The sequence below is a fragment of the Acomys russatus genome, chromosome 3, assembly GCF_903995435.1.
Source record: "Acomys russatus chromosome 3, mAcoRus1.1, whole genome shotgun sequence".
NCBI classification, from domain to species: domain Eukaryota; kingdom Metazoa; phylum Chordata; class Mammalia; order Rodentia; family Muridae; genus Acomys; species Acomys russatus.
Window position 1 is genome coordinate 33750223 of NC_067139.1, and position 26140 is coordinate 33776362.

The 26140-nt window shown below is 49.7% G+C and overlaps 2 protein-coding genes across 3 annotated transcripts in view; one reads left to right on the top strand and one right to left on the bottom strand.

The window, feature by feature from the left end:
* The first annotated feature begins 545 nt into the window (after positions 1-545).
* Positions 546-11739, top strand: S1pr3 (sphingosine-1-phosphate receptor 3). 2 transcript variants are annotated; one of them, XM_051171185.1, is made up of 2 exons: positions 546-872; positions 9500-11739. In XM_051171185.1, exon 2 carries the CDS (start codon positions 9643-9645, stop codon positions 10777-10779), a length of 1137 nt encoding a protein of 378 aa, XP_051027142.1. In that variant the 5' UTR covers positions 546-872; positions 9500-9642; the 3' UTR covers positions 10780-11739. The 2 variants fall into 2 exon arrangements, with proteins under 2 accessions (XP_051027142.1, XP_051027149.1); XM_051171192.1 differs by lacking the exon at positions 546-872 and adding an exon at positions 2938-3051.
* An 8834-nt stretch (positions 11740-20573) lies between these two features.
* Shc3 (SHC adaptor protein 3) overlaps positions 20574-26140 on the bottom strand; it is a 123432-nt gene continuing 117865 nt past the window's right edge. The window contains exon 12 of the mRNA XM_051171204.1: positions 20574-21735. Coding sequence (XP_051027161.1) covers positions 21607-21735 — 129 coding nt within the window. The 3' untranslated portion in view covers positions 20574-21606. The remainder of the gene's footprint in view (positions 21736-26140) is intronic.

Sequence of the window (26140 nt, forward strand, 5' to 3'; positions counted from 1 at the left end):
AGGAGTAGGCTGGGGTGAGAGAGAGGTGGTTGAGTAAGGTGGGCAAGACACAAGAATCTGGACCTGAACCGCGCAGGAGGATGGGGACGGGAGTTGGGGTGCTCCTGTCCCTGAAGCTCCGAGAGGGATGGGGGCGGGAGCGGGGGTCCAGGGGGCTTAGCTTACCAGCTCAAACTGGTAGTCGGTTAATTTCAGGTTAAAGATACTATAGTTATCATTAGTCATCTCGAGGGGAGTAACAGTATATTAATAAGGATCCGCCCAAATCCTTCTAACTACCTAGGTAGGCGGCTACCCAAAGCCCAACTCCGCGCCTAGTTCGGTATCTGCAGCTGTTGTGTCCTGGAGCACATAGAATTCGAGAGATAGACCGAGGACACTGGGATCAGGGTCCAGGTGCTTTTGTGTGGGGTTGGGGTGTGTGATCGGTGGAGGAATAGGGGCACGGGAAATCCAGAGGGTTGAAGAGCCCCAGCCGTGGTCCGTGGGTCCGGACAACGCGGGTGCGGCTGACTAGCAGAAAGGCTGGGCGGGGACGTGGCCCGGGGCGGGGACGTGGCTGGGGACTGGAATATAGCTGGGGACCAGCAGGCTAAAGCTCTGAAGCTTGGGTTAGGGGCGGCAGGAGGCGGGGTGACTCTGAGCCCCGCCCCAGAGGGCCGTTGGAAAAGTTTGCTTCGGATCCTTTAGGGCAGAGTCTAGGCGAGCTAGTTCAGAGGCAGGCGACAAGGTTCGAGTGCTGAGCGAGGTGGCAGGACAAGCCGAGACGGAGAGAAACCTGAGGCCACGAGCGACTTCCGGAGCCCCTAGACTGGAGTCTTAGCTGAGACCCGGCAGCATGCAGCCGGCCCAGATACGCCTTACAGACGGAGGTGAGCGGCGGGACCTGGCCCGGGGTTGTGCAAACCTGGAGTCGTGGGCTGAGCGCCTGGGGGTCCACCGGGAGCACTTTTCTGATAAAATCCCAACCAAGTCGGGGCACAACAGTGACTTGGACTCGAGAGTGCCTCGCATCTGCCACCTCCTCTTCTTCTCCACGCCACTCACTGAGGTGACATAGCTGTCTCCTAGGGCTAGGGGAGTGGTATAGAATTCTTTTAAATTACAACCAGGGCTTTTAAAATGTGTTTGCAAACCCAGCGGGTAGTGAGCGGGCTCTCCAAGGGAAAGTTGTTTTTTTTTTTTTTTTTTTTTTTTTTTTTTTTTTTTTTTTTTTTTTTGCTTTACTTGGCTAATTACGAAGTTAGACACCCTTGTGGGAAGAAAAACTGGGGATGGAATGGCTGTGGGTTTTCCCACTAGGGAAAAGAAAATTACTCGTTTGAGTTTTATTAGTTACAAAATTTCAGTTTTCTTAGCACTTCTCAAACTAGGCAATTAGGGGTGTCAGGCCTGGAGCTGGAAGACAAAGGGGCCTCGATGCAATAATGAGGCTCCCAGGGAAAACTGGTATGTCATTCGTAACTGAGAAGAGAGGGAAGGAGGGAAGAGGGGGGGATCACCATGTGCCAGTGCGTCTTCTCTGTGTCCCTGTCTCTCTGGCCTTGATCACTCCTGATGCCATATTTCTTACATTTAGATGTAAGAGAGATTTCTTGTCAGCTGTTTAGAGGGAATGTTTGCTTTGAACACCACAGTAAGAGGTGTGTGACACCCTGAAGGAAGGGGGGGTCTTCTTTCCTGTAACCCCCCACCCCAGCCTCCACAGCCACTTGCTATTCTAAAATCTGCAGTCAGAAGTCTCCAGGATCGCATACCAGCACCTACAAAATTTGTCTATTCAAAGTTCCCTCCTTCGTGGGTGAAAAACCAGGCAGACAGGGTGAAGAAACTAATTCCTAGAAAGTGGAGCGAAGGGTTACCTACTGCAGGTAACTGGCTGGCAAGTCGTGGCTGTGGTCAGAATTGTTTCGCTGAGGTGGTGATGTTGGGGTGTGTGTGTGTGTGTGTGTGTGTGTGTGTGTGTGTGTGTGTGTGTGTTAAGGTGAGTATTGTGTTGCCATAGAACCCCATGTTGTATCTTCCTGTCTGCACCTCAGCAGATGCTCACATCAGGTCAGCGGCAATCTGCCCCCACATGCACCAGAGAGCCCACCTGTAGAGCCCACCCCTGGGAAGCCCCCTCCCCACACTATGGGGAGAATGATGTTATAACCACTTAGCATTTGCTCTTTATGTTTATATGTATTTTTCCCCATACATGACCCTCCTGGTTCCCTACCATATTTGGATGTAGGAACTCCCATTTCCTGTGAGGCTTTTTGTACATCCCTCATGAATCAGGGAACTGGTCCTTTTTCTGGAACCCGTGACACTGTTCCACAGACGTCTTCCTCAACACCTACAGCTTATGAGTATATTTTTTGTTAGAAGAATAATAAAGATTTGAATGTGTCACAATTTTAAAAATGTTGGGGTTCCTTGTGGCAGTTGGACCCCCTTTTTCCATTCAAAGGTTGGAGACCACCCTTAAACAAGCTGTTTGTGTCAGATGAGATGCGGTGCTGGTGTTCCCTGAATCTTACTATCATGTCTGCCTCTCACAAGTCCATGTTTATCAATTTTGGATCTGGGTTACAGTCTGCTAAAAGGGTTTCCACAAGCGCTTGGAAGAGGCGGTTAGCAGCTGACTGCCCTCCTTCAGTTTCAATAGCCTTCTCTCTCCTGCTTCAGTTATCTAAACTTCCCAGCAAAGCTCCCAGACTGGCACTGGAATGCCAGTAGTGACAATTAGGCTGTAAAGACAAGCGAGAGGCTCTTAGCACCTCCTAGCTAAGGGACCTATGACAAGTGACTGACTCATAAAAACCTTATCCCTTAGGGATGGGCTGGGACAGATGTCCCCACATCCAGCCTAGCCAGGCTCTGTCACTAAGAGCCTCATGTTCTTATGAACCTGTGTTTATTCAGAAGTCACATGCTATTGTGCAGACTAAATGTGACGTGGAGGGGCCCGGATGCACGTCCTGGGCAGGACTCCTTATCTTGTCTTCAACTTTCCGATGGGAGTGCTTTCCATATATCTACATTCATTTTCTGGAAAGCTTGGCGGTAAGTTGATCGCCTACCCTTACTGGAACAGGCACTGTAGGGAGAACTTGAAAAGACCGACTGGCAGGCAAAGGAGCGGGGAGGGGGGGGGATCATAAAACAAATACATGGCTCCATAATCCCATGGCTTCCCACAGACAAGTCTGACACTTAGGATGCTCATAGGGCACCCGATACTCTTGGGACATGACCTCCACATCTGGGATTTCTTGGACCACATCCGAATTTGTATATCATCTTGCTTGCTAATGAGTAGGACATGGACAGCAGACAGCAGGACCTGGAAAGCCCCACCAGGCAGAGGAACTTGTATCCTCGCTTGAAGGAAGGAAAATGGGAGAGGCAGGAGCCTTCGCCAGCTTTCACCTTTGACCTTTATCTCACAGGGTGCTTCACAGGTGAGCCTTGCTCAGCATGCCAGCGCGTGAGGCTATGTGAGTGAAGCCTCCATCCTGCCCTGAACTGCACTCTGGAGGCAGAGTGAGGTCCAGGCAGAAAACCAGAGTGAGGGGTTTTATTAAGCAAAGGAACTTTCCAGGACTGGGAGCTAGGAACTGGCCTGCTGGTTATTTCAGTTCTTGGTTCTTTTAAATGAGAAAGAAAAACAAAACACATTCTGGCTTTCTAAGAAATGTTGCCCACTGTCAAATGCTGATGCTTTAATTCGGTTTGGAGGATGAGGTCATTGATGTCTCTGGAAGCACAAGCCTTTGAAAAAAAAAAAAAAAGGAGTCCTTCCTCTGACCAAGGGAGAATTCTTTTTCTCTAAGATGTTTGAGAAAGAGAAAAGGAGGAGGGAGGGGGAAAAAAAAGAGGAGGGGGAGAGGAGGAGGAGGGAGAAAGAAAGGGGACACACTAGGCAGCAGAGATATTTTCCCTCCTTTTCCTTCTTTTTATAGTTTGTTTACTTTTTAAACTGACATATGGAGAAAGTGAGTTGCTAGTGTAGAAGGCACATCTGGAATCCATTGGGCCCCTCTCCCAGGCTCAGTTCCCCCAAGGGAAGCTGCTTTTGGATTGGCGTGGGGAGGGAGGGGGGCGCATGGGGGCAAGCATGCCTAATATTGGCACAGTCTCACCCATTTGATAAAGGCATCTCTTCTTAGCAAAAAGAAAATATGCTTGGTGTCAGGGTGCTTCAAGGAAAGCTGTGTGGTCCCAGTGTCATGAGGCCAAAGCGAGAAGACTCAGGTGACAGGGGCAAGGACAGCTCAGATGTGAACAGTGGCTCTGGTTAAACACAGGGTGACTAAGGACTCCAGTCCTCATTGGCTCAGAGGGGGACGGGAGAGGGTAATGAGGAGTTTGCTGGGATGGGGGTGTCAGAGTGCTTGCTAGTGCTGATGAACACAGGCAAGGGGCTGCCTTCAAGTCTGTGCTGAGGAGACTAGTGCTGCTGAGGGAGCCCTCGGAGCTCAGTGGGCCTATCTATCTCTGGAATATGCCTCAACTAGTCAGTGTGTGACCACCACCTTAATGTCAGATTTCTTAGGGAAAAAAAAAAAGTCGTGTGACTGTGTTTGTGCGTGTGCGCGCGCTCAAGTGTAAATATGTGCGTGTGTGCTCAAGTGTGAACATACACGTGTGTGTGTGTGTGTGTGTGTGTGTGTGTGTGTGTGTGTGTGTGTGTAGGAGTGCAGATGCTCACATGTGTATGGAGGTTAGGGACAATCTCAGGTGGCAGTCCTCCCACCTTGTTTGTGACAGGGATTCCCTTGTTGTTCATAGCTGGCCCATCTGCTGGAAAGTCTGGGGATTCTCCTACTTCCACCTCCCATGTCGTGTGGGAGTGCTGGGACTTACAATGCCTGGCTTTACCTACCACCTGGGGATTCAAGCCCAGGCTCCCAGCCATGTCCCTGCCCCCCACCAGGGGCTTGCCCTCTGAGCCATCTCTCTAGCCCCAGGGTTTTCGTTTGTTCCAACAGAAATGGATCACGGTGTCATTGCCAGCAACAGACTTCATCCCTTCTCAAAGCACAGTGCACAACTGACTACTGCATCCACCCTGCCTTCAGTGGGGACATCTTGACCCCACGAACACCCATTTTACAGGCCTAACTGAACAGCTATGAGTCGGGGAGACCAGCCCTTCTGTGCCCCTTAGGAACCAAGGGTGACCTACAAAGACACGGGCACCTGTTTACCAACAATATGTGTGAGAACCAGCATTGGCCATGGGAGAAATTGTTCTTGTCTGCAAATCAGACCCATAGAGGGTGGCGTGCAGATACACATAGATTAAGAGCAAACAGGATTTGGCTGCACCTATAAGCATGGTTCATATGGACGCCCTGTGGAGGGAAACATGCCAAATGTGGGGTGTCACATGGGTTCATTTATGTACTGCAAGAAGGAGGATAAATTCACTTGGGGGTGAGAAACTCCCCAACATTCGTCATGCTGGGTGACAGCAGCGACCAGCAGAGACCCCTGGTGGCCTGTTGCTGATCTGAGTGGTGGTGGGTCAGGCTGGCTGCCTGGTGCACTCCTGTGGTGACTTGGAGACAGTACTGATACACCACACCTAGTTCTAAGCCGAGCTCAGGCTTCCTCTTAGCAAAGCGGAGGCGTGTGGGTGGCACCCCTTCGGAACACAGGGAAAAGCGCTTCTGTGGCCTGCTTCTGGCCTGCACAGTGGTGCCTGCATGTATCCGAATTCACCCTGGTGCTTAGCCCAGGATGTAGGTCCCAGGATGCGGCCATCTTTAAACTCTTGATAGACCAGAGAAAAAACATCTAGGTCCCAAAGAGCCAATTGGTTTCAAGTCGCAAATGCAGAGAACCAGAGAATCGAATCTAACAGGAGCTGTTCTAGAGAAGTCTCTGCTGCTTGAGAGATGAGGTTTAATTGAGGGGAACCATAGTCCAGACTTTAGTGGTGAAGTGGGCTACCCTGCTGGCCCTTGGCCTCCACAAGTCCTGGCATGCCTGCTATTATTTTTATGGTGGTTACTTAGTTGCTATGTATTTGCTTTTACTGATCACTTGTTTTTCTTTCTCTCTGCACAACCTTCTGTGTAGGAAGGAAAGGAAAAGATATGTTCTTGCAGAGAGCCCTGTGTTTCTTTGCCTTCTGTCCCTCCCGGAGCATGGTTCTCGACCTTCCTGATGCTGTGACCCTTTAATACAGTTCCTCGTGCTGTGGTGACCCCACCCCTACACCCCCCGCACCAACCATAAAGTAATTTCATTAAAAAGTCTTTTAAGATTTATTTTTACGTATATGAGTGCTCTATCTGCATGTACCCCTGCACTCCACCAGAGGGCATCAGATCACAGTATAGATGGTTGTGAGCCTCCATATGGCTCACTCAGAACCTCTGGAAGAACAGACAGTGCTCTTAACCAGTGAGCCCTCCCTTCAGCCCCCATAAAGTGATTTTCACTGCTACTTTATAACTGTAATTTGGCTACTGTTATGAATCTTACTGTAACTGTCTTTGGAGATGGAAGTTTGCCCAAGGGGTCACGACCCACAGGTTAAGAACAGCTGTCTTGGGGGGTGTTCAGGATCTGCTGGATTTAGAGGGACTCTCTACCCTTCTGTTTATGCTCGAGGCAAAAGTCCAGACTTCCCAGGGAGCAATGAGGGTTGTTGTGTGCTGTGGGAGTCTTGGGAAAGTGAGACACTGGAGACAACCTGAGTTAGTATCAGAACAGCTGAGGGCTGGGGGGATAGATGGCTCGGTAGGTAAAGGGCTTGCCTCCCAAGTCTGAGGACCTGAGTTCAGAGCTCCTGTGGAAAAGCATGGGGCTGTGGTGCATGCTGTAATCCCAGTGCTGCAGAGGCAGAGACAGAGGATTCCTGGGGCCTACTGGCCAGCCAGAGAAGTCTACTAGCTAAGTTCCAGGCCAGTGAGAGACCCTGCCTCAAAACAGACAGACAGCACAACAACAGCAAATCCCAGGTGACGGCATCTGAGGAACACGTGAGATTGACCCCCGGCTTCCACACAGGCACGTGTGTACACATATGCACACATAAAGGCTAATCTAACTTTACTCATTTCACTAGAACAAGAAGCCTGGAACCGAACCTCAGTTTTCACCTGTGTTGTGAGCTGGGCCTTCAGACATTGCTGGTCCATTTCCAGAACAGAAACCCCTGCTGGCAGAGCAGGTAGCCCCGATGGCAGAGCCAGAAGCCCAGTGCGTTGTAGTGTTGTGGATGGCACAGCTAATCACATGGCAGGGATAGAGCCTAGTGTGGGATAGTTCCTCTCACATCTGTAGGAACTGGCAGACCCACTCTGTAAGTGCGGAAGGTCCCTGGCCAGCTGCTGTGACAGGGCACAGCGCTCAGAGGACACGAGGCTGGCACTGATCATAATGGTGACTTTTCCTGCCTTTGCTGTTTAATCATGATGACATTTAGAATGATCATGGAAACAAACCTCAGCATGTCTGTGCTCTAGAACAGGTTAATAGAAATGTGTGGCCAGCACCGTTGTATAGCTCTTGTCTTTCCAATGTCGCTAGTGCTAAGGCCTCCCAAGTGATGGAGAAAGAAAAGGTTGGCACAGTACCCACTGCTCCCCAGAGGGTCCCAGGGTTGCAGCGCCCCTCTGAAGTCACATTTTCTTCTCAGCCCTATAGCACCACTTACCCTTTAGGGATTAAAGTCTCTGTTGACCTCTGGAAGAAATTCCTGGTGGTGGGTGAGGCCTTGCTGTGTTGGTCCATGTGTCTAGGACCCAAATTAGGCTGAAGCTTAAACACTGTGAGTAAACCCTCACTGGGTATGTGAAGTAGATGGTTTTCAGTTCACCTCACTTGACCCTGATTCAATATTTAAAAACCCAGTAGCTTTAATTTAAAATAAGTAAGCCTGGAAAGGGAGTTGGGAGGAGCAGAAAGAAGTTAGACACAGTTGGAAAGAGGGGCCAGTTTAGAGCTCTGCAGCATGGTGAGTCGGCTTGGCTCATCACACTGAAGAATTTGAAGATAGAGGTTTCGAACTTGCAAACGCTTAAAACGGCAAGAATGCCAATGTCTGTACTTTGCTAATTACCGGCAGTGTGCACAGATCAGTACACTGCACCCCCAAGACGTACAAGTAGGTGTGTCGACTACAAATAAAAAAACAGATGGGAAATCCTTGGAAACCAAGCAGAGCACCAGAATCGTGAAGGCCGATGGAGATGAGACATAAGCCAGGTTAACACATCCAAGGGCCAGCGGACAGGCCTGGGGAGATGGTTCCTTTAGTCAAGCACTCACCACGCAGCCATGCGAGCATGAGTGAAAGCATGAGTTCAGGACCCCCACCACCCAGGCAGAAAGCTCAGCCTGGTATCATACATCTATAAGCCTAGTGTTGTGGGCAAGTAGATGGGAGGAGCCCTGGAGCTCAATGGAGGCCAGCGTGGCTGCATGGGTAGCTACAAGGGTACCTGCATGGGTGGCTGCATGGGTGGCTGCATGGGTAGCTACATGGGTAGTTACAAGGGTAGCTACATGGGTGGCTGCATGGGTGGCTGCATGGGTAGCTACATGGGTGGCTGCATGGGTAGCTACATGGGTAGCTACATGGGTAGCTGCATGGGTGAGCTTCAGGTTCAGTCACGTGCAGGAACATCTGGTGTTTGAGCTCAGGGTCCTCACAGCACCCCCAGAGGCGTGCTTTCTTCTGTTCACAGGCATTGTGAATACACTCACTCATCCTCCCAGCCCAGACCTCTGCACTTTGAGCCACACCCAGACCTCACAGACGTTCCCTCCCTTTCCCTTTCTTCCTTTAACCTCGGCGGCAGCTGTTTTCCAGGCCCAGTCCCCATTCCCGTTCCTTCCTCGCTGGGCTCTGCATAGTGCAGTGGCCGCAGGGTTCTTGCCCAGCCTCAAGCTGCTCTTCCTGCCCTCCCTGTGTGGTCAGGCTGTAGGGCTCTCTGCCAGGTGGGCCAAAGGCCCATCCAGACCCTGAGGGAATTGGTCCAAGGAAGTATTGGAAGTATGGTGTCACTCCAAAACTCACCAAGGAGGACTCAGAAGTCCTTCAGACAACATTCCCCCTACTGTCTTCTGATTTTCCCCACCCCCTCTTCTTCCCTCCTTTTCATCCTCCTCTCCCTCCTTCCTTCTCTCCCTCCTTCCCTCCCTTTTCCTCATCCCGAGAAAAACCTGATTCCCTCTGCAGCTGGGTTTAACCAGCTCCCACGTGGTGGGTGAGAACTAGCCCAGCATTTCCTGGTACCTGGAGATTTCCACTTGGAAGCTTACTTGTGTCTGCCTTGGCTACGTGAGTCACAGATTCACACTTTAAGTTCCTTCTCTGGCAGCTCCCTCCAGGCCTCTAACAGGTTCCCCTGGGCTCTATTAAGAGTCTTGGCCTACGTTCTAAGAGTTCCCTGCACACCAGCCCTCCAAACGCGTTAGCGGTTTCCACACTGAGGGTCAGTTAATGGTAATCACTTGATCCAAAACTCCTTCTATTTTCATCTCCTTACAGAGCCTATTTTCAACACTCTTGCTGGACCCAGGCCTGCAAGCCTTCCAGAAACCACCACCACTGTCCCAATTGTTCCCTGAAATGAACGTTCCTGGCGCGCCCTCTCGTGGACTATTGAGGTAACCACCTGTCTTTAGGCAGTCATGGCAACTACGCATGCGCAGGGCTACCAGCTTTTCTCCGGGAATGATACTCTCCGGGAACACTACGATTACGTTGGGAAGCTGGCAGGCAGGCTGCGAGACCCCCCTGAGGGTGCCACCTTCATCACCACCATCCTCTTCTTGGTCACCTGTAGCTTCATCGTCTTGGAGAACCTGATGGTTCTGATTGCCATCTGGAAAAACAATAAATTTCACAACCGCATGTACTTTTTCATCGGCAACTTGGCTCTCTGCGACCTGCTGGCCGGTATAGCCTACAAGGTTAACATTCTGATGTCTGGCAGGAAGACGTTCAGCTTGTCTCCGACAGTGTGGTTCCTCAGGGAAGGCAGTATGTTCGTAGCCCTGGGCGCGTCCACCTGCAGCCTGTTAGCCATTGCCATAGAGCGGCACCTGACCATGATCAAGATGAGGCCGTACGACGCCAACAAAAAGCACCGCGTGTTCCTTCTGATTGGGATGTGCTGGCTGATTGCTTTCTCGCTGGGTGCCCTGCCGATCCTGGGCTGGAACTGCCTGGAGAACTTTCCTGACTGCTCTACCATCTTGCCCCTCTACTCCAAGAAGTACATTGCCTTCCTCATCAGCATCTTCACAGGCATTCTAGTGACCATCGTCATTCTGTACGCGCGCATCTACTTCTTGGTCAAGTCCAGCAGCCGCCGGGTGGCCAACCACAACTCTGAGAGGTCCATGGCCCTGCTGCGGACCGTAGTGATCGTGGTGAGCGTGTTCATCGCCTGCTGGTCTCCCCTTTTCATCCTCTTCCTCATCGACGTGGCCTGCAAGGTGAAGGAGTGCTCCATCCTGTTTAAGAGTCAGTGGTTCATCATGCTAGCTGTCCTCAACTCTGCCATGAACCCTGTCATCTACACGCTGGCCAGCAAAGAAATGCGGCGTGCTTTCTTCCGGTTGGTGTGCGGCTGTCTGGTCAAGAGCAAGGGGACCCAGGCCTCACCAATGCAGCCTGCTCTCGACCAAAGCAGGAGTAAGTCAAGGTCCAGTGACAACAGCAGCCACTCTCCAGAGGCCAGGAAAGACCTGCCCCACGTGGCCACCTCTTCTTGCATCCTTGACAAAAACAGATCGCTTCAGAACGGGGTCCTCTGCAAGTGACCATCTCCACAGGGCAAGCTCTGCAGCCACACTTATTTATTGCATGCGTTACTTCCACGTGGGGCCTTGGAGACCTTGACTTTGGAGGTCTGCTTGATGTGGCCAATGTGAGCATCTCCTGGGGGAGGGGACCCAAGCAATCACCAACACATTTCAGCCCGGACATGGACGTGCCTTACATGTTGCAGGCTCCATCCAGCCTTTTGAATGTACAGAGCTGCTGGCATTGCCCGGTGCCTTCAGATGCCGCTCTCCCTGGTCCGGGAAGAGAGCAGACGGCGATGCGCTATGCACAGTGCGCCTTGCGGTGATGTTTTGCTATGTTCACACTACATTTATGTTTCGTAGAATGGGTGCTCACATATGTGTTTGTCTGTTGCTGTGCTGCACAGGATGTATACACCAGGTCTTCCCAGGTGGAGCCCACATGATGTGTCAGACCTCCACACGTTATGTAACTGTTTCTCCAAACTTGCCCCCACTGCTGCGCCAGGTTCGAGATCACTGTGTGGTAAGGTGATGTGCCTCTCCCAGTGCACTTGCACGGGTGTTCTAGCTCACATCTGTGGAGAAGTGTCCTCAAAAGCCTCGCCCAAGAGCAGCCCAGGCTTGTCAGTCTTACCCTCACATCCCTGTGTCCCTCTTGTGCCCTCTGCATAAGCTTAAGTACATCTGAAAGCCAAATTATGTGATAACTTAGGCATTTCTGAAAATCACAGAAAAGCTGGGCAGGATCTCTCAGAACTCTGGTGGATCGCTGAAGGAGGAGGCTTTAAGACAGGCATGGTGCCCTCCACCGTGGGTCACCTTTTCAAGGGACTGGATCAGTGGGCTGCATCAGGCTGTTTCCAGCAGTGAAGTTCACTTCTATACAGAAATGCTCCGTGCCAACTGTCCCCTCTGCTGTCACTGGCAAGGAGCTGGAGCTATCAGCCGAGCTTCTCAACTCCCTCAGAGTAGAAACCCCCCGCACCCCTCCCCCATGTCAGGCCCGTTCAGTGAGAGGACTCCCACAGGCGAGGAGGCATAATGTGTGTTCTTCAGAGAGGACCATCGCCGTTCCCATATGATGGGCGCTCCACCTTTCACCACTTGGACCTGCGTTCCTTGGTCTACCTTGTGGAGGAAATGCACAGAAGACACCTCTGAACATCCCCTCCCACGGGACACACAAAAGGGAAGGGCATGTGCTGGGGGGAGTGGCCAGCGCCGGTGCTCCTAGAGCAGCCTTAAGAAGGACTTTCACTTGAGGAAATGTCGCGACAGATTTCCGCATATGTTGACTGACTAGCATTGGAGACCGATGCCTTAGGAAACCTGGAAGAGCAGCCCTCCCCACCCCCACCCCCACCCCCCGCCCCCACCCCACGGAACCTTTTTAAAGCTGCATTTACTCTCGGTAGTTACCTAATGGTATTTGTTCTTGCTTAGGGATTACACCCCCCCCCCCCCCGGGGGTCCTAGGTAACCACGGGGTGACTGACTAAAGGACTTGCCTTCTGTCACTCCTGGCGGATGTACCACACTGCCGAGATGTTCTGTGGAGGCGTCGCTCTGCCCTTTTCTCTACGCCACTGAGAAAATAACTTATTCACTTGTCGCACAGCGTGGACAAAACCCAAGGCCTTTCTGGGAAAGGGAAGCACGAAGGTGCGGGTTTAAGAAAAATAAATAAATAACAGACGAGTGTGTAAGGGAGTTGAGGTGGAAAACGAAGGGCTTGAGGACATGTTCTTTCACAGTTGGAATGCTCTGGAGCCGCGGATGTGGGTCACTAATATTAAGTAACACGTTGTGATTGACCCTGACTTTATCCTCCTGTGTGTCTACGTCATTCAGCAGCTATTGTAGGGAACCATGCCCACCATTGCCACTAGGGGGCGACAACATTTGTAGCATGACAGGTTGTCAAGCAACGGAAATTAAAAATACACTAAAACCTAACTGTGCTCGCTTGATATATACAAAACTGACCAATCGCCTGTGATGCCGCTGTGCACCGCCTTCACTAGCCAGCCATCCAAACAACGTTTGGGCATAAATGCATCCAAGCCCTCACCCTGAAGGTCAGAAACAAGTGACCTGACACCAGAGAACCTGCGAGCCCACCCAAGGTTGTGCACATTCTTTACTACTTGCAGTTTGTTTGTTAATAATAAATAAAACCAAAATTCTTTATATAAACCCATTCTAGAGGACTGTGTGGTTGGTTGTTCTACTGTTTTGCAATAGAGGCTCAGGGGGTCTGGGGTGGGGCTGATCTTGCTTTTCTCCTGGCACCTGGTCTCACAGCATTTCAGGAATAAGCCACAGGTAGAAACCCAATCAGTAAGTCCCTTTATCTCTCTGTCCCCATCGTGTAGATGATGTTAGAATGAACTTTAGTGTACTGGATGCTACTGGTGCCAATCTGGGTAGACACTGTTTTACTCTTGCTGGTGGTGGTGCTGGTGAGTGTGTGTATGTGTGTGTGCACACATGTGCATTATTGTGCCTGCAGGAGTAGAGGGTCTCCCTCCATTGCTCTCCACTTTATTTTTGAGACAGAGTCTCTCACTGAACCTGAAGCTGCCTGTTTTTGGCTAGATTGACTGGCCAGCAAGCACCCAGGATCCGTCTTTCTCCTCCTGGGATTACAGGCAAGAACCGCCATGTGTGGCTTTTATGTAGGTGCAGGGATTCCCCCATGGAACCATCTCCTAGCCAGGGCCTCTGTTTTGAAGAGTAACAATAGCCCCTTTGTTGGGAAGAAATTATTAAAATTATAAAACATAAAAACATCATCCATTCAGAGACTGGGCTACATTTGCCAGCGTCTGCAGACAGGCCAGTGAGTCTGCACCAGGCAGAGGCTCCCCATCTTCCAAGCAGTAAGTTTTCAACCCCTAATCTGCATCCCACAGAGAGAATATCCATATTTGGCATGGTGTTCCAGTGACTGCAGAGCACCACTTGAGTTCACACGTAGAGAAAAGCCCCCAGTGCAGCCTTTCCACCGTCTATCACCTCTGACCTGCCCACGGCCACTTATGCTCCCGGTCACCATGTTGGCATGACTCTCTTTTCAAGCGTTTCTGCCAAGTTACCATTTTTTTTTTCTTCTGCGGAAAAGCAGAACACCTATTTACTAGAGAAACATTTCAATCTGGCCTCCTGTCTCCTGTGAAGTGTTACAAGATCCAGGGCTGGTGAACTGGCTCAGCAGACAGTGGTGATTGCCACCAAGTTTGATGGCCTGAGTTCGATGCCCAGGACCCACATGCTAGAAGGAGAAAACTGGTCCCCACACGTTGTCCTCTGACCTCCACATGTGCATTACGGCACCCACTCACCCTGCATCCCCAAATATAAGCCCCGCCATGCAAACAAGAGACACTTCTCACAGTAGCCTTTATTGCCAACAGACTTACACCTATAGTCACTGAAACAATTAACTATTTAAAAAACGGTTGCCTCTCTCAATCTTTGAGCCATGATCATCGTGTAATGCTGGGAAAGTGCCGTTCACAGAAATGTAACAAGGGCATTTGATAGGAAACGTCTAATGACATCGCTGGCTCCATGCTTTGGGATCTGTATGGACAAATGCAAAAACCTCATCACCTGAATGTTTTAAGTGTCTAATTCAGAGGGCCAGTGGGGCCGCTATGGGATAGAAGGATGGCTGTCCGGATGAGGAAGGCACGTGTTCCAGTACCTAGTGATAATGAAAAGAGCAGCATTGTCTAGTGTAGTTGGCCTGCCACCTGCTGTACCTGGGCCTTGGGGAGGGGCTGCTGTATACCCCCTCCTCTTGGTCATCCCAGAAGCTCAGGTGTGGTGTGCCAGGCCCGTGGTGAGAGACATGAGACCGGAAGCACCACCCCATACGTGAGGGAATCCAAGCCAGTTACCTCCGCCTAGTGTATCTTGCGATCTCCAAATGTTCGTCAAATCATGTAAGTTTTATTATAGAAAAATGCTAGAAAACTTGAAGTTGGTTTTGTGTTTCTGCTCCTCATGGGTGACTTAGGGAGACAATTCCATGCCAGTATCAGAGTACAAAGGGGTGGGTTGGCCATATGCCCAGACAGGCTGCTGTTACAGTAATTGTTTGTGTTCTACCAAAGTTAACAGAAACAAAAAAGAATTCAAATATTCAAATATCAATGTGTATAACTGGCTATCCAAATGATTTTGAAAAACTATTAAATACCTTGTTACATGTTATATTTACTGATCTGTCTCCTATATCCTGGGACTTTAAACATTAAATGTTTCGTTCTGAACACAAAGAAAGTCACATAATTTCACAATACTCAGAAACAAGTTATCTCCAAAAGTCAGTTGAACAGATAACATTCAATTGGCGGCTCACACACAATGTTTTTTAAAAAAAGGGGGGGGTGGGGAGAAGAAGAAGAAAGAAAGAAAAACAAGAAGAAAAGAAACGCATTGCTCCAAGATTGGACGATCCACTCAGCTCTGCCTTGTGAGCTTTTGTCTGACTCTGGTGTGATTGATGTGTGGACCTCCACCTCCCCGGGAAGATCAGACTTCAGGTTCACCCCACAGGCACGCTCCTCTATGGACAGTGGTACACAAAGCTGTTCATTTCCTGTGGTTTCTCACTTTCACCCTAAGAGAGGAATCATAAGTGTGTTGGGGACGGCGAGGGGGATTCTCAGGGACTCCCTTACCCAAGGTACCTGAGACAGGAGCGAAAGGAAGGGAAGCCCCTCAATCTACACCCCCTCCCCCAGCATTCTAACGACAGCAGTTTCCCTCAAGGGTTACATCTTGACCTTTTGCATCCTTTTCTGCCTCAAAGGCTCCACAGCGCCACCTACTGTGCAAAACCTTCAGCGCCCCCAGCTCAGTCCTGAGCTTGACCCGTTTTGGTCCATACATACTGAATGTGGGCACTCCGGCACTGAAAGGCCTCCCGCCCTCCAACACTCTCACACTTCACCATGTGTGTGCTGGGGTGGGGCTCCTATGAGATTATAAACAGGGACAGATTCACCCTATGTTTTCTTCTCTGTCCCATAAGTCCCCACAGGGCCTGCTATGTAGGCTATAATGTACAAATGTACTTGGCAAGCCAAGTCAGGTTGTGCCTGGGTCTGCAGGCATTACATCTGCCCTTCTCTTTTCTCTTATCCAACATCTGCCTCTTCCTTGTCTTCTACTGGCTGCTCCTCACCCTTCTGTCTAGTTCTGTTGATACGCAGCCTTATATAGCCCAGGTTAACCCTGAACTACTGATCCTCCAGCCTCTACCACCCAAGTGCTAGAGTTATGGGCATGTACCACTCTACCCGGTTTGCTTTCCCTCTGTCATGGCCCATGGTGACACCCCTCCTTCACTCTCCTTGCAACCCATTCCTTCCCTTTCTGTGCCATGGTCTCACATCCCATAGCACCCAGAACTCTGCTCCCTGGATCTTCAGATGAGAACCTATTAACCCCCCAGCCCTGGATGCCATGTTCACACACAGTTGTCCATGCTAGGAAACCCCAGAGGCTCAGTACAGAGAAAACCCAGCACACAGCTGATCTGTGTGTGGACACACAACATGCCTAGGTGCATACTACATCTGAATCGAGGAAAGCTTGTGTGTGTGTAATACACACATGCAACTCACACTCAAAAGCCCTGGTATAAAGTTGCAACTTTTTTTTTCTGGCTGCTATAAAATGTGCCAGTTTTAAAACTGTGCATTTGTTGCTTGCAAACTTATGAATATGTATAAGCCCCATTATAAATAAATCTCGTCTGGCAGATGGCATTTTATCTGCCAGCCACAGTTGCAGGGACTTAGAAGTACTTATTAATTCTCCATTTTTAAATTCACAGCCCGGACCTGGGATCTATGATGTGAAGTGCAAATTTCTTCATAAAAAGTGGGGGTGGGGGCGGAGTCCACCAGTAAGAGTCAAGGAAGGACTGGAGGCTCTTCCGGTCAGTGTCAAAGCCAAGACCCCTGGCATTAGCATGTCCTCATGCTGAAAGTGCATGCATTCTATCCTCACACGGGCCCACTGAGTCAGGAGTGCAAAAGGCAGAGGCCGGGCAGCCTGATACCTCCATGTCTGCCGTCTGCTCTGACACTGACTGTCGTAAACGCCACCCTCCACCCAGAGAGTCCCCAGCTTACAGAGTGTGCATGGGGCTGGAGGAATTGTTGGAGATAGCCTTCCATCCACGCTGGCTGTGGAGGAGCTCCTCCCTGCCCCAGCCACTGGCTACCTCAGGTGTGCTCAGTTCTGCTCCTGAGGCTCGGCAGCAGGCAGATGCCCCCAACGCACACCTGGTGAAAACGTGCTCCACCATGCAATCGTTCCTTATCAACTGCTTCCCTCCTGACTCCTGGGATCATTTCCAAAGCAAGCTGGAATCGCCTCTGGATCCCCCTATTGGTAGAATACCAGCTAAGTTGCCAACCGCAACTCAGTCCTTCATGTGTCTTGACACGTGAAGTATGAGGGTAAGTGGACTTCTTGCTGCTTCCATAAGGGGGAGCTATATGCTTGAGTCTCAAAAGACCTTAGTAAGTCCTGCGTTCTCTCTTAGACCTACCCATTGACCACTGGCATCCTCTGCCTGGCTCCAGTGTCTTTACCTGAAAAAACAAGGGCCCCTCCATCTTGGAAACACCCGCCCATTATCCCAGACAAAGCCAAGGTTTCTAGGTTTGTAATCGGTCCCAGGACTGAAGTTTATCTACACCATTTTTTTTTTTCTTGGAAAGCGTTTCAAAAGTCCCACAGGAACTAGCATCACACAGATTTTTCTGGGCGCATGAACTCTCTTGCAACCTTTTGACTTTCCTCCTCCTCCTTAAAATCTGGCTGTCACCATCCACAGAGGCTGTTTATAGATAGTATGGCACCTCGGGCCCATGGAGGAAGAAGAGAAGCACGCTTTCTGAATGAAGAGGCCCAGGAAGTCACCTTCCAGGCCTTTCACATATCCATCTATCTGCACCGCTCTTTGTGGGAAGCCCTGGGGTGTGTACAAGGCTTCAGAGAGCCCACTGGTCAGAGACAGCCCACGTTGTTCTAGTTGTACTAGGGCTCAGCTTCTCAGAGGTGGCCACTGCCACGTCATGGGGAAGGTGGGTTCAGAACATGGTCCTGGCTCTAACATGAAAGTGGGCTGTCCATTCCACAGCCATTCCCATAAGGAAGCCTCCCAGTGTCTGATGTTGCCATTGGCAATGCTTCCCTTTAAAAGAGGGAGCATCTTCCGGACACCAGGATGGACCTGGATGGAGCCTGGATATGTGGCAAATGTGACCTGCAGTCCATGGGTGCTGGGGAACTCCTTCTCCCCTGCCCTTCCCTTCCTTCCCACCTAAGCTTTCCTTTCCACTCGTGGGATACCACAGCCTTCACTTAACAACTGCCTCTGCTGCTAGGAGAACCTCACAGTTGCCACCTATGGCCTACTTGGCATCACCCCATCTGTCCACCATCTGAGAAGGCCTGTAACGGAAAGCTAACCATCAAGACTGAGCTCTTGGTCCTTTAAATACAAAAAAAGGATACCATGGTAACACAAGTGTAGATGGAAGATCGGACCATTCGACTGTGTTGCTAGCAGGCAGCTCACTTTATGGTGGAGGGAGAAGTTCAAGACTCAGGGCCGACATGGACCATGATGAGTCCCGTGGGGGGGCCAACCAGCCTCACCAGCATGGAGAGGCTATTGGAAGCACAGTTAACTCTCCCAGGGGGTTGGCTGGGGCTTCAGGCCACTGTGTAAGAGGAGGCAGGGGCTGTTTTAAGACAGTTGGGCCTCATCACGCCCCACCAAGAAATGCAGGAGCCAGGCACACTTCACACTCTCCTGCCTGGCATAGACTTAGCCACTGTGCCCAAAGCTGAAGCTCCTGGATGCACAGGATAGTGCTATTCTGCCTGAAATTGCTGCTTCATAGCCTGTAGCCATGCCCTACACAGGCAGATATGGGCCGGGAACCAAGGGAAGAGGAACTCAGGCTCAGAGAAGAGGTTCTTTTGGGTTTTCCTACAAACCCTTGGCCTGAAAGCACAGGCTAGCCCACAGCTGTGCGCAGAAAATGCTGAGCAGAGAGACTGGCTCTGCTGTTAGCTGACCACGGAACCTGATGTGAGCCTCAGATTCTCCATGTGGAAGCGAGGGTTGAGGGAATGCCCCATAACATACACAGTGTTTGCAGAAAAAAAGTGATAAACCCATGTGAACTCTGATGTGTGTCACAGGGAACACAGGCCAGGGCACGGCTGCTGTGTAAACCTTTGCAGTCTGCCCTGTGTCTAAAGCCCTAAGCACTCATCCAGTCCTGTAATCTGAGATCAAAATTACATATTTGGGTTAAAATTGAAAAGAAAAACATTGTCCCCAATGCTTTTAATTTTCTAAATTGATTCCTATAAACCCTGTCACCCTCAGACTCAACACTGACTTCAGAGGTGACAAATACCTAATTTCTGGGTACTGTATTTTAACTTCCCTGGAAAGGGAAATAAAGTAGATGAAAGTTGAGGTGCTCATGGCCTATAACACTTACTAGTGACTTAAGCGTAAGTATTTTAGTCTTGCACTTCCCAAGCAGGAAATTCAAGAATGGGTATTTTCATATTTTGTTGTGTGCTCTGTACATTCACACACAGCAGCAGCAAGGTGTGTATGTGTGTGCACAGAGCACAGTCTCTTGGGGGACAGAGTGCAGGGTGACTCTTAGAACACCTCGAAGCCTTTGCGTGTGGTCACAGGGCAAACGGCTGAGCCAGGGGCCACCAGCTTATCTGATCATCTGTGGGGCTTTATCCATCTCGTGTCTATCACCAACACCACTCAGGAAACAGCAAGACAGTGAGTGCTAACCCCAGATTGAAGCACTGATTGCAGCTTGGGCTCATTGGGCCCTCAAAAGGTAAAAAGTATGGAGAGTCTTCTACACAGCCTGGCATCTTCCCCACACTGCCCCACTACTAGCACCCAACTTGACGACATGGCAGCAAAAGCGAGGCTCACAGGCACCATTAGAGCCGTGCAGAACCCTGATTTGCCCAGTGTGTAGTCTCTCCTTAACTGCTCTTTTTTAAAAAATATTGTTTACCTATGCTTATATGTATGTGTGTTTTGCTTAAGTGGGCATGTGCATCACGTGCCTACTTGCTTCCTGTGGAGACTGGAAGAGGATAGATACCCTGGGAGCTGTAAACTGCCATGCAAGCACTGAGAATTGAACTTGAGTCCGCTGGAAGATCAGCCAGTGCTCTTAACCACCAAGCTCCCTGCTCCCTCTCTTTCTCCCACCACCCCTCCATATACACACACAGACACACAGACACAGAAACACACACACACACACACACACACACACACACTTAATTCCTCTTTAAAACTTCCAATTTATGATCTCCCAACCCTAAAATGTAGAGTCCTGTTATACTGGCCACAGGTGCCACCACATGGGTTTCATGCAGATCAGTAACCAGGTTGCAGTCTTATGAGGAGGTACCAACCAACAAATTCATCATCTGTTTGTTAAGTCGTGGGTGACCCTAGCCCAAATGTTGTTTAGAAGTAACCAGCTTTGAAACACAAAATCATCCATCATGAAACAACAACGTCAGAACTGGTAGGATGGGGGTCAAGACAGAGGGCGTTGGGCGTGGCCCCTTTTCACGGGGCAACTGAGAAGATGTGGAGAGGAGACAAGGTGCCTCACCATCCCTCACTCAAGCTGATTCCAAAGACTCTGGAGCAAAGTGCTGAGCACACATGGACATGGACAAAGCAGCCAGTGAGTGTGTCTCCAAGGCTCAATTCTAGCCAGAAACTGGTACAGGCCCTTCAAGGCTCTTACATGTGATTTTTGTTCTCCTGAATACAAGAGGTAGGTGGGAGGCCATTTCACCAGCACCTTCCAAACACAGCCTGTGATGGACCCACTGGCTTGATTGACATACAGACCAGGAATACACCCATCCTACCTTCCACAGACATTCATTTAGTCACTATACTGATGAAAACAAAGGAAGCATTTGTAAGTCAGACATCTTAAGTCTTATTTTGTATCATATTTGACCTCAAATGAATCCCCCCAATCCATACACACACAGCAGAGGTCAAAGGTGATAGGTCCTCATGCTGAAACATGACCCAGATGAGCCATAATACCCCCTGCTTTGGCATGAGGTGTCAGTGAGTCAACCTATGGTAGAAAACTCACTCATAGGACATCGATTAGGAGCATGGGAGGCAGCACCCAGCAAGCCAGAGCCAGAGGAGCCACCTCTGTCCATGAACAGAGCAGAGCATCAGCCTGGAACCAGAACTCACACAGAACTGCAGGGGCAGGGGCAGGTGTTTGGGCAGCACGCTGCTGTATCCTATCCTAATTCTGTTTGTCCTGGTCAAACCTACGAACTCACTGCACTCATCATGTGTTGTGCTTATTATATATAACTGCAGGTTACACCTTCCTAGCAAAATTCCCCGGTAGAATAGGTCAGTTGAGTTAAATTTCTTGCCTGAACAACTAACTACAGTCAAACTTGCCTCTCACTAAAAACATAGAGCATTCAGCATTAGTCTCACATCTTTCTTAGTCTTAAAAATATAAATATAGGGGCCATTTTTACAGGAAGTGTGGGTATATACACCTCTAATATGTATCTGAGATGTGTGTGGAACATGTTTATGAAGTTTGAGCTGGAAGGAAACCTCCCTTGGGGCGCTTTTGGAGACGGCGATGAGCCACAGCTGTTTCAGTTCCCATAGGCCGAGAGCAGTAGAGCACAGGTCCCCCTGACCTGGCACAAGGTATGGGGGTGTGGCGCCACGCCAGCTCAGTGTTTCCTCTCCACAGGTTGCTGGAGGCAAAGCTCACTCCCGGCAGAGATGATGGGCAGGCTCCTCTCAAGGTGGTAGTTGATGAGGTGACTGATGCTGTCAAAGACCCTGTCCTTTGTCCGTATCTGTAAGGGTGAAATGAAGAGGTTGAGCAGGTGCCACAGGCAGAAAAGAAACAAACAAACAAACAAACATGTTGCTGTAGAGCTATTTGGAACATCTGACGTGGCCCAGAAAGGCAAGGGGAGGAGTGGGCTCCATGGACCTGAGGGATTGCTATGCTTCAGAGATGCTCTCTGTCAGACCCTGGCCAATGACAACAGCTGGTCAGTCTAGTATGCTTCGCCTACCTGTCCCTCTGAGGCAGTCTTTGAATATTTCAAGCTACTGCCCTGTGGATGCTGCCTACCTCATTCCTTCTCTCCTTGGCCACACTGGGACAACAGAATGGAAGTGCCAGCTAATGAAACAAGAAAGTGCAATAAAATACAGGTTAGGAAGGAAAACAAAATTGTCTTTGTTTGCAGACTCCTGCATGACTCTGATTAAAAAAAGAAATCTGAATAGATACCAAGAATGAAAACTATTCTTAATCTAATACACAATTAAAGTAATATTTCAAGATCTGAAGTTAATATACAGAAGCCGAGCACAGGCCGGTGAGATAGCTCAGGTAGTGAAAATGACCTGAGTGCAAACCTGGAACCCTGTAAAAGCAGAAGAGAAGCAACTCTACAGAGTTGTCCTCTGACCTGCACATATGCACCGTGGCATGTGCGCCCTCTTACACACACACACACACACACACACACACACACACCACCAACAACAATAACAACAAGTAAACAAAAATTTTGTCAATCACTTTCCATCACTTGCAATGACCACAATAAAATTTTAAATTTAAAACAGAATGCCAATTATCTTAACATAAAAATTGAATACTTAGGTACTCAGTGAAGTATTTAGGTATAAATTTAGCAAAGTATAAACAATATATCAAAGAAATCTACAAAAATCTGATGGGGAAAAATCATTCAATGAAAAGAGAAGATATCCTATGTTCATGGATGGCCAAGCTACGCCATCACAGCCTCAGTCATTTCCAACCTGGTCTCCGGATTCCATGCAATTTTAATCAAAGTCTTTGCTAACTAACCTGTTGCTATCTGTAATTTTTTTTTTTAATGTTTACGTGGAGAAGAAAAAGATCCAGGGTAGTTAGCAAAATACTGAAAGGAAAAAATAGAGCTGGTTTTATGGTATAATGGTTGGCATGCTGGACTCAGAAAGAGAAGAACACATATAGAAAACTTTCACTACATCAAGCTACAGGAATCAAGACACGGAGGTATTAGTGGAGGGACAGACAAGTGCATCTGGAACAGAATAGGGAGCCAGAAATAGACCCACTGAGAGATTAAGCTATGCAGTGAAGAAAACGATGTTTCTAACAGATGGTCCTGGAACAATTGGACATCCATGTGGAAAAAAAAAATAAAGCCCTTACTTATATCCATTCAAACACTGACTCAGATGTATTAAATAGAAAACAGAAAATCGTGACACTCTTAGAAGATAATATAAGAAAAAAAATGTAGGCAACTATGGTGTTAGATAAAAGAAAATAATGGCAAGTTTACAGAGGCAAGGCTGACAGGAGGTGTGCCCTTGAGAAGGGTTCTATTAGGAGAACCGCTCAAGGCTGGAGGCAGCCACGATGAGGCCTTAGAGAAGCATCAGGAGAAATAAGGCATTCTACCACATTCAATTCTGTTCCACAAGAGGCATTTCTGAGTCAGAGGCCGTCAGAGAACAGCGAAGCAAGGTTCAGTGTGACCTAGCCTATGTGCCAAAAGAAGATACTAATAAAGGTTAACGTTTAAAGTTAGAGAGAGAGAGAGAGAGAGAGAGAGAGAGAGAGAGAGAGAGAGAGAGAGAGAGGGAGAGAGAGAGAGAGGAGCCTGAGCCAGTCATATGGGAAATACAATAGTCTCCTGGTGTCCACAGACAGTTGGTTTCAAGATCCACTACAGATTTCAAAATCCAGGGACATTCAAGTCCCTTATATATAAAATGCTATATACACATCCCACCATAGACTCAAAACTATCTCCAGATCTCTTCTTAGATCACAGGGTTGAAGCTGCCCCTCCCCCATTAGGCTGTACTCCACCCCTACTCACCAACCCCACCCCACCACCTTCCCCCCACCCTTGGCAGCTCTCTTTTGGGGACAGAAACTGACCTTACAGCTTTCACAGGAAACTCATTTCTCTCCCTTCCACTGCAACTGTGAGCAAGTCCAGCCGCCCCCCAACCCCCCCCCCCATTCTAATCTCTGGCTGGACAACCTTGAATTATAGCGCCTTCTGATGCCTGGTAAGTAAGGAGCTCGCCTCTGTGCCCCACACTGAAATCCTGCAAGACCCGTTGTCCTTAGGGACTGAGGGGCCCTTCCTTCAGCACTCCTTCATGCTCTATGCAGTGGCATGTCTCTTCTGATGCAAAGCCTTATGGGCTTTGAAGGATTGCTCTCTCTTCATGACCTTAACCTGTCACCTCTGGACCAAGGTGTGTGTTCTCTCCCTCCCTCCCTCCTTCCCTTCCTCCCTCCCTCTCTCTCTCTCTCTTTCCTTCCCTCCCTCCCTCCTTCTCCCTCCCTCCACCCCCTCTCTTTCCCCCCTTTTCTCCCGCCCCCTCAGCACTCTGCTGTCTTATGACAAGGTCTGGTGTGACTGCCTGTGTCCTGAGGCTCTCTTGCCTAACCATGGGGAATCGCACCTCGGCTTCCCTTTCCTAAAAACCTGCTTTCTCCCTAACATTTATAACCTATGGACATAGTTGCTCATCTGGGGGGGGGGGGGGAGTAGTGGCAAGGAGACCTTATGCACTCTTAGCACAGATGGTTGTTTTTGTTTTTGTTTTCTGAAAATCAGCTAGCCATAAAGGATCCTGTCACAGGCAGTTCCACTTTGAAAATGGTGTCTCAGGAGCTCTGGGGGTGGAGAAAACACTAGTTTCTCATGCCAAGAAGATGATAACGCAGCCCCTCTCACTGTCCCCCACAAAACCCCTACTGCAGACCTGATCCCACCTATGAGAGCCCAGAAGACCTGAGAAGGTGTGCTGTCTCCGTGAGACCTTGGGCTTGGGTGCTATCTGACCAGCGGCAAAAGAAATCGCAGGGAAGACTCCAGTTTTCTGTGAACAGCAGGGAAGCAGAGAGCACAACCCACAGTGTATCTCCCACCACGCATAGGGTCAGATCCACACGCAGAGAGGAGGCCCGCAGGGAACACAACCGTCCCTATAGCTTTGTGAAACTCCACAAGTTCAGAGTCACGCTGGAAAAGAGGAAGTGGCCTCTCCCCACAGGCAGGCTTTTCTTAGGGGAAGAGTCAAGGTAGGGCTGTCTGCAAAGGCTTCCTTCCAGGTGAGGCACATCTCCAGCATCCACGAGGTAGAGATTGTGCTTTTATTGCCCCCTTGTGGCCAGAAGCATGCAATGTTAGGGGCACTTGAAACTTTCCAGGGGGAAGGTTCCTTCACCATGGTCTGTGGTGCCTGGAAAGATTTTGTTCCTGGACAGCAGTCTGTCACTCAGAACTCCACATGGATGCCATCCCAGGAAAGAGCTGGGAGGGCCAGGCACATAGCACTCCAGGAGCTCCACAGATCTTCCCAAAACAGGTTTGCTACATGGTCTTTCCCACTCAGGATCTTCCTTGACATTGAAGTCAGCGGTGGCTTTAGCACAGTCACAGTGGGTGGCACCTTCATTTCTGTATTTCCGTATAGTGATACGAGTACAGTCTTAGGGGTAGCCATCACCCAGAAACCAGTTCCAGCCACTCTCAGCAAGGATGGCACACGGTCTAGTCAGAACTGGGCCTCCAAAGGAGTAAGTAACCAGGCAGGAACTTGCTTAATTTCAGTGGTGGTCAAGCAACTTACAGTGCTGTGGAATCCAGAAGTTGGGGAGAAGATGCCCAACCATGTGCTAACAGGGGAGGTATTACCGCCAGGACACACACAGCCAGGATGCACGGTAGGAGGACAGAGGAATCCGGGCAGCCATGGCTTCCTTACAGCCTTCCTTGTGGATTGGTGACACGTGCCAGTGACTGGCAGACTTGAGTTCTGAAGCCGTTCCTAGCCTTGCCTTAACAGCAACAGTAGTGCACAGACTTCTTCGACGTGATGGGAATCGTCACAGAGGGAACTCAACCCAGAACCTCAGAACCGTCTCTGGTCTGTATGGAGACCTCTACTGACCTCCTTCAGTCCCGTCTCCAGGGTACAATTGGGCTGTGGACATGGAGCACACAGCTCCCATCCCCTACCCACTCCTCTTTGTTTACACCTTCACAGGAGAAGGCAGCACGTAAGCATCAGGAGAAATGAGCCAAGCTGTCTGCAGTGGATAGCAGTGACCCAGGCAAGGTGCTTCTGGGAGCCCTGAAATTCCTCCTCCCTTTCTTTGAGTCAGATGCCCTGCTCCGCATGCTTCCACCTCTCTCTCTCTCT

Excerpts from the sequence above, each read along its gene's own strand:
- S1pr3 (XM_051171185.1), top strand. The coding sequence starts at position 9,643 with ATGGCAACTACGCATGCGCAGGGCTACCAGCTTTTCTCCGGGAATGAT.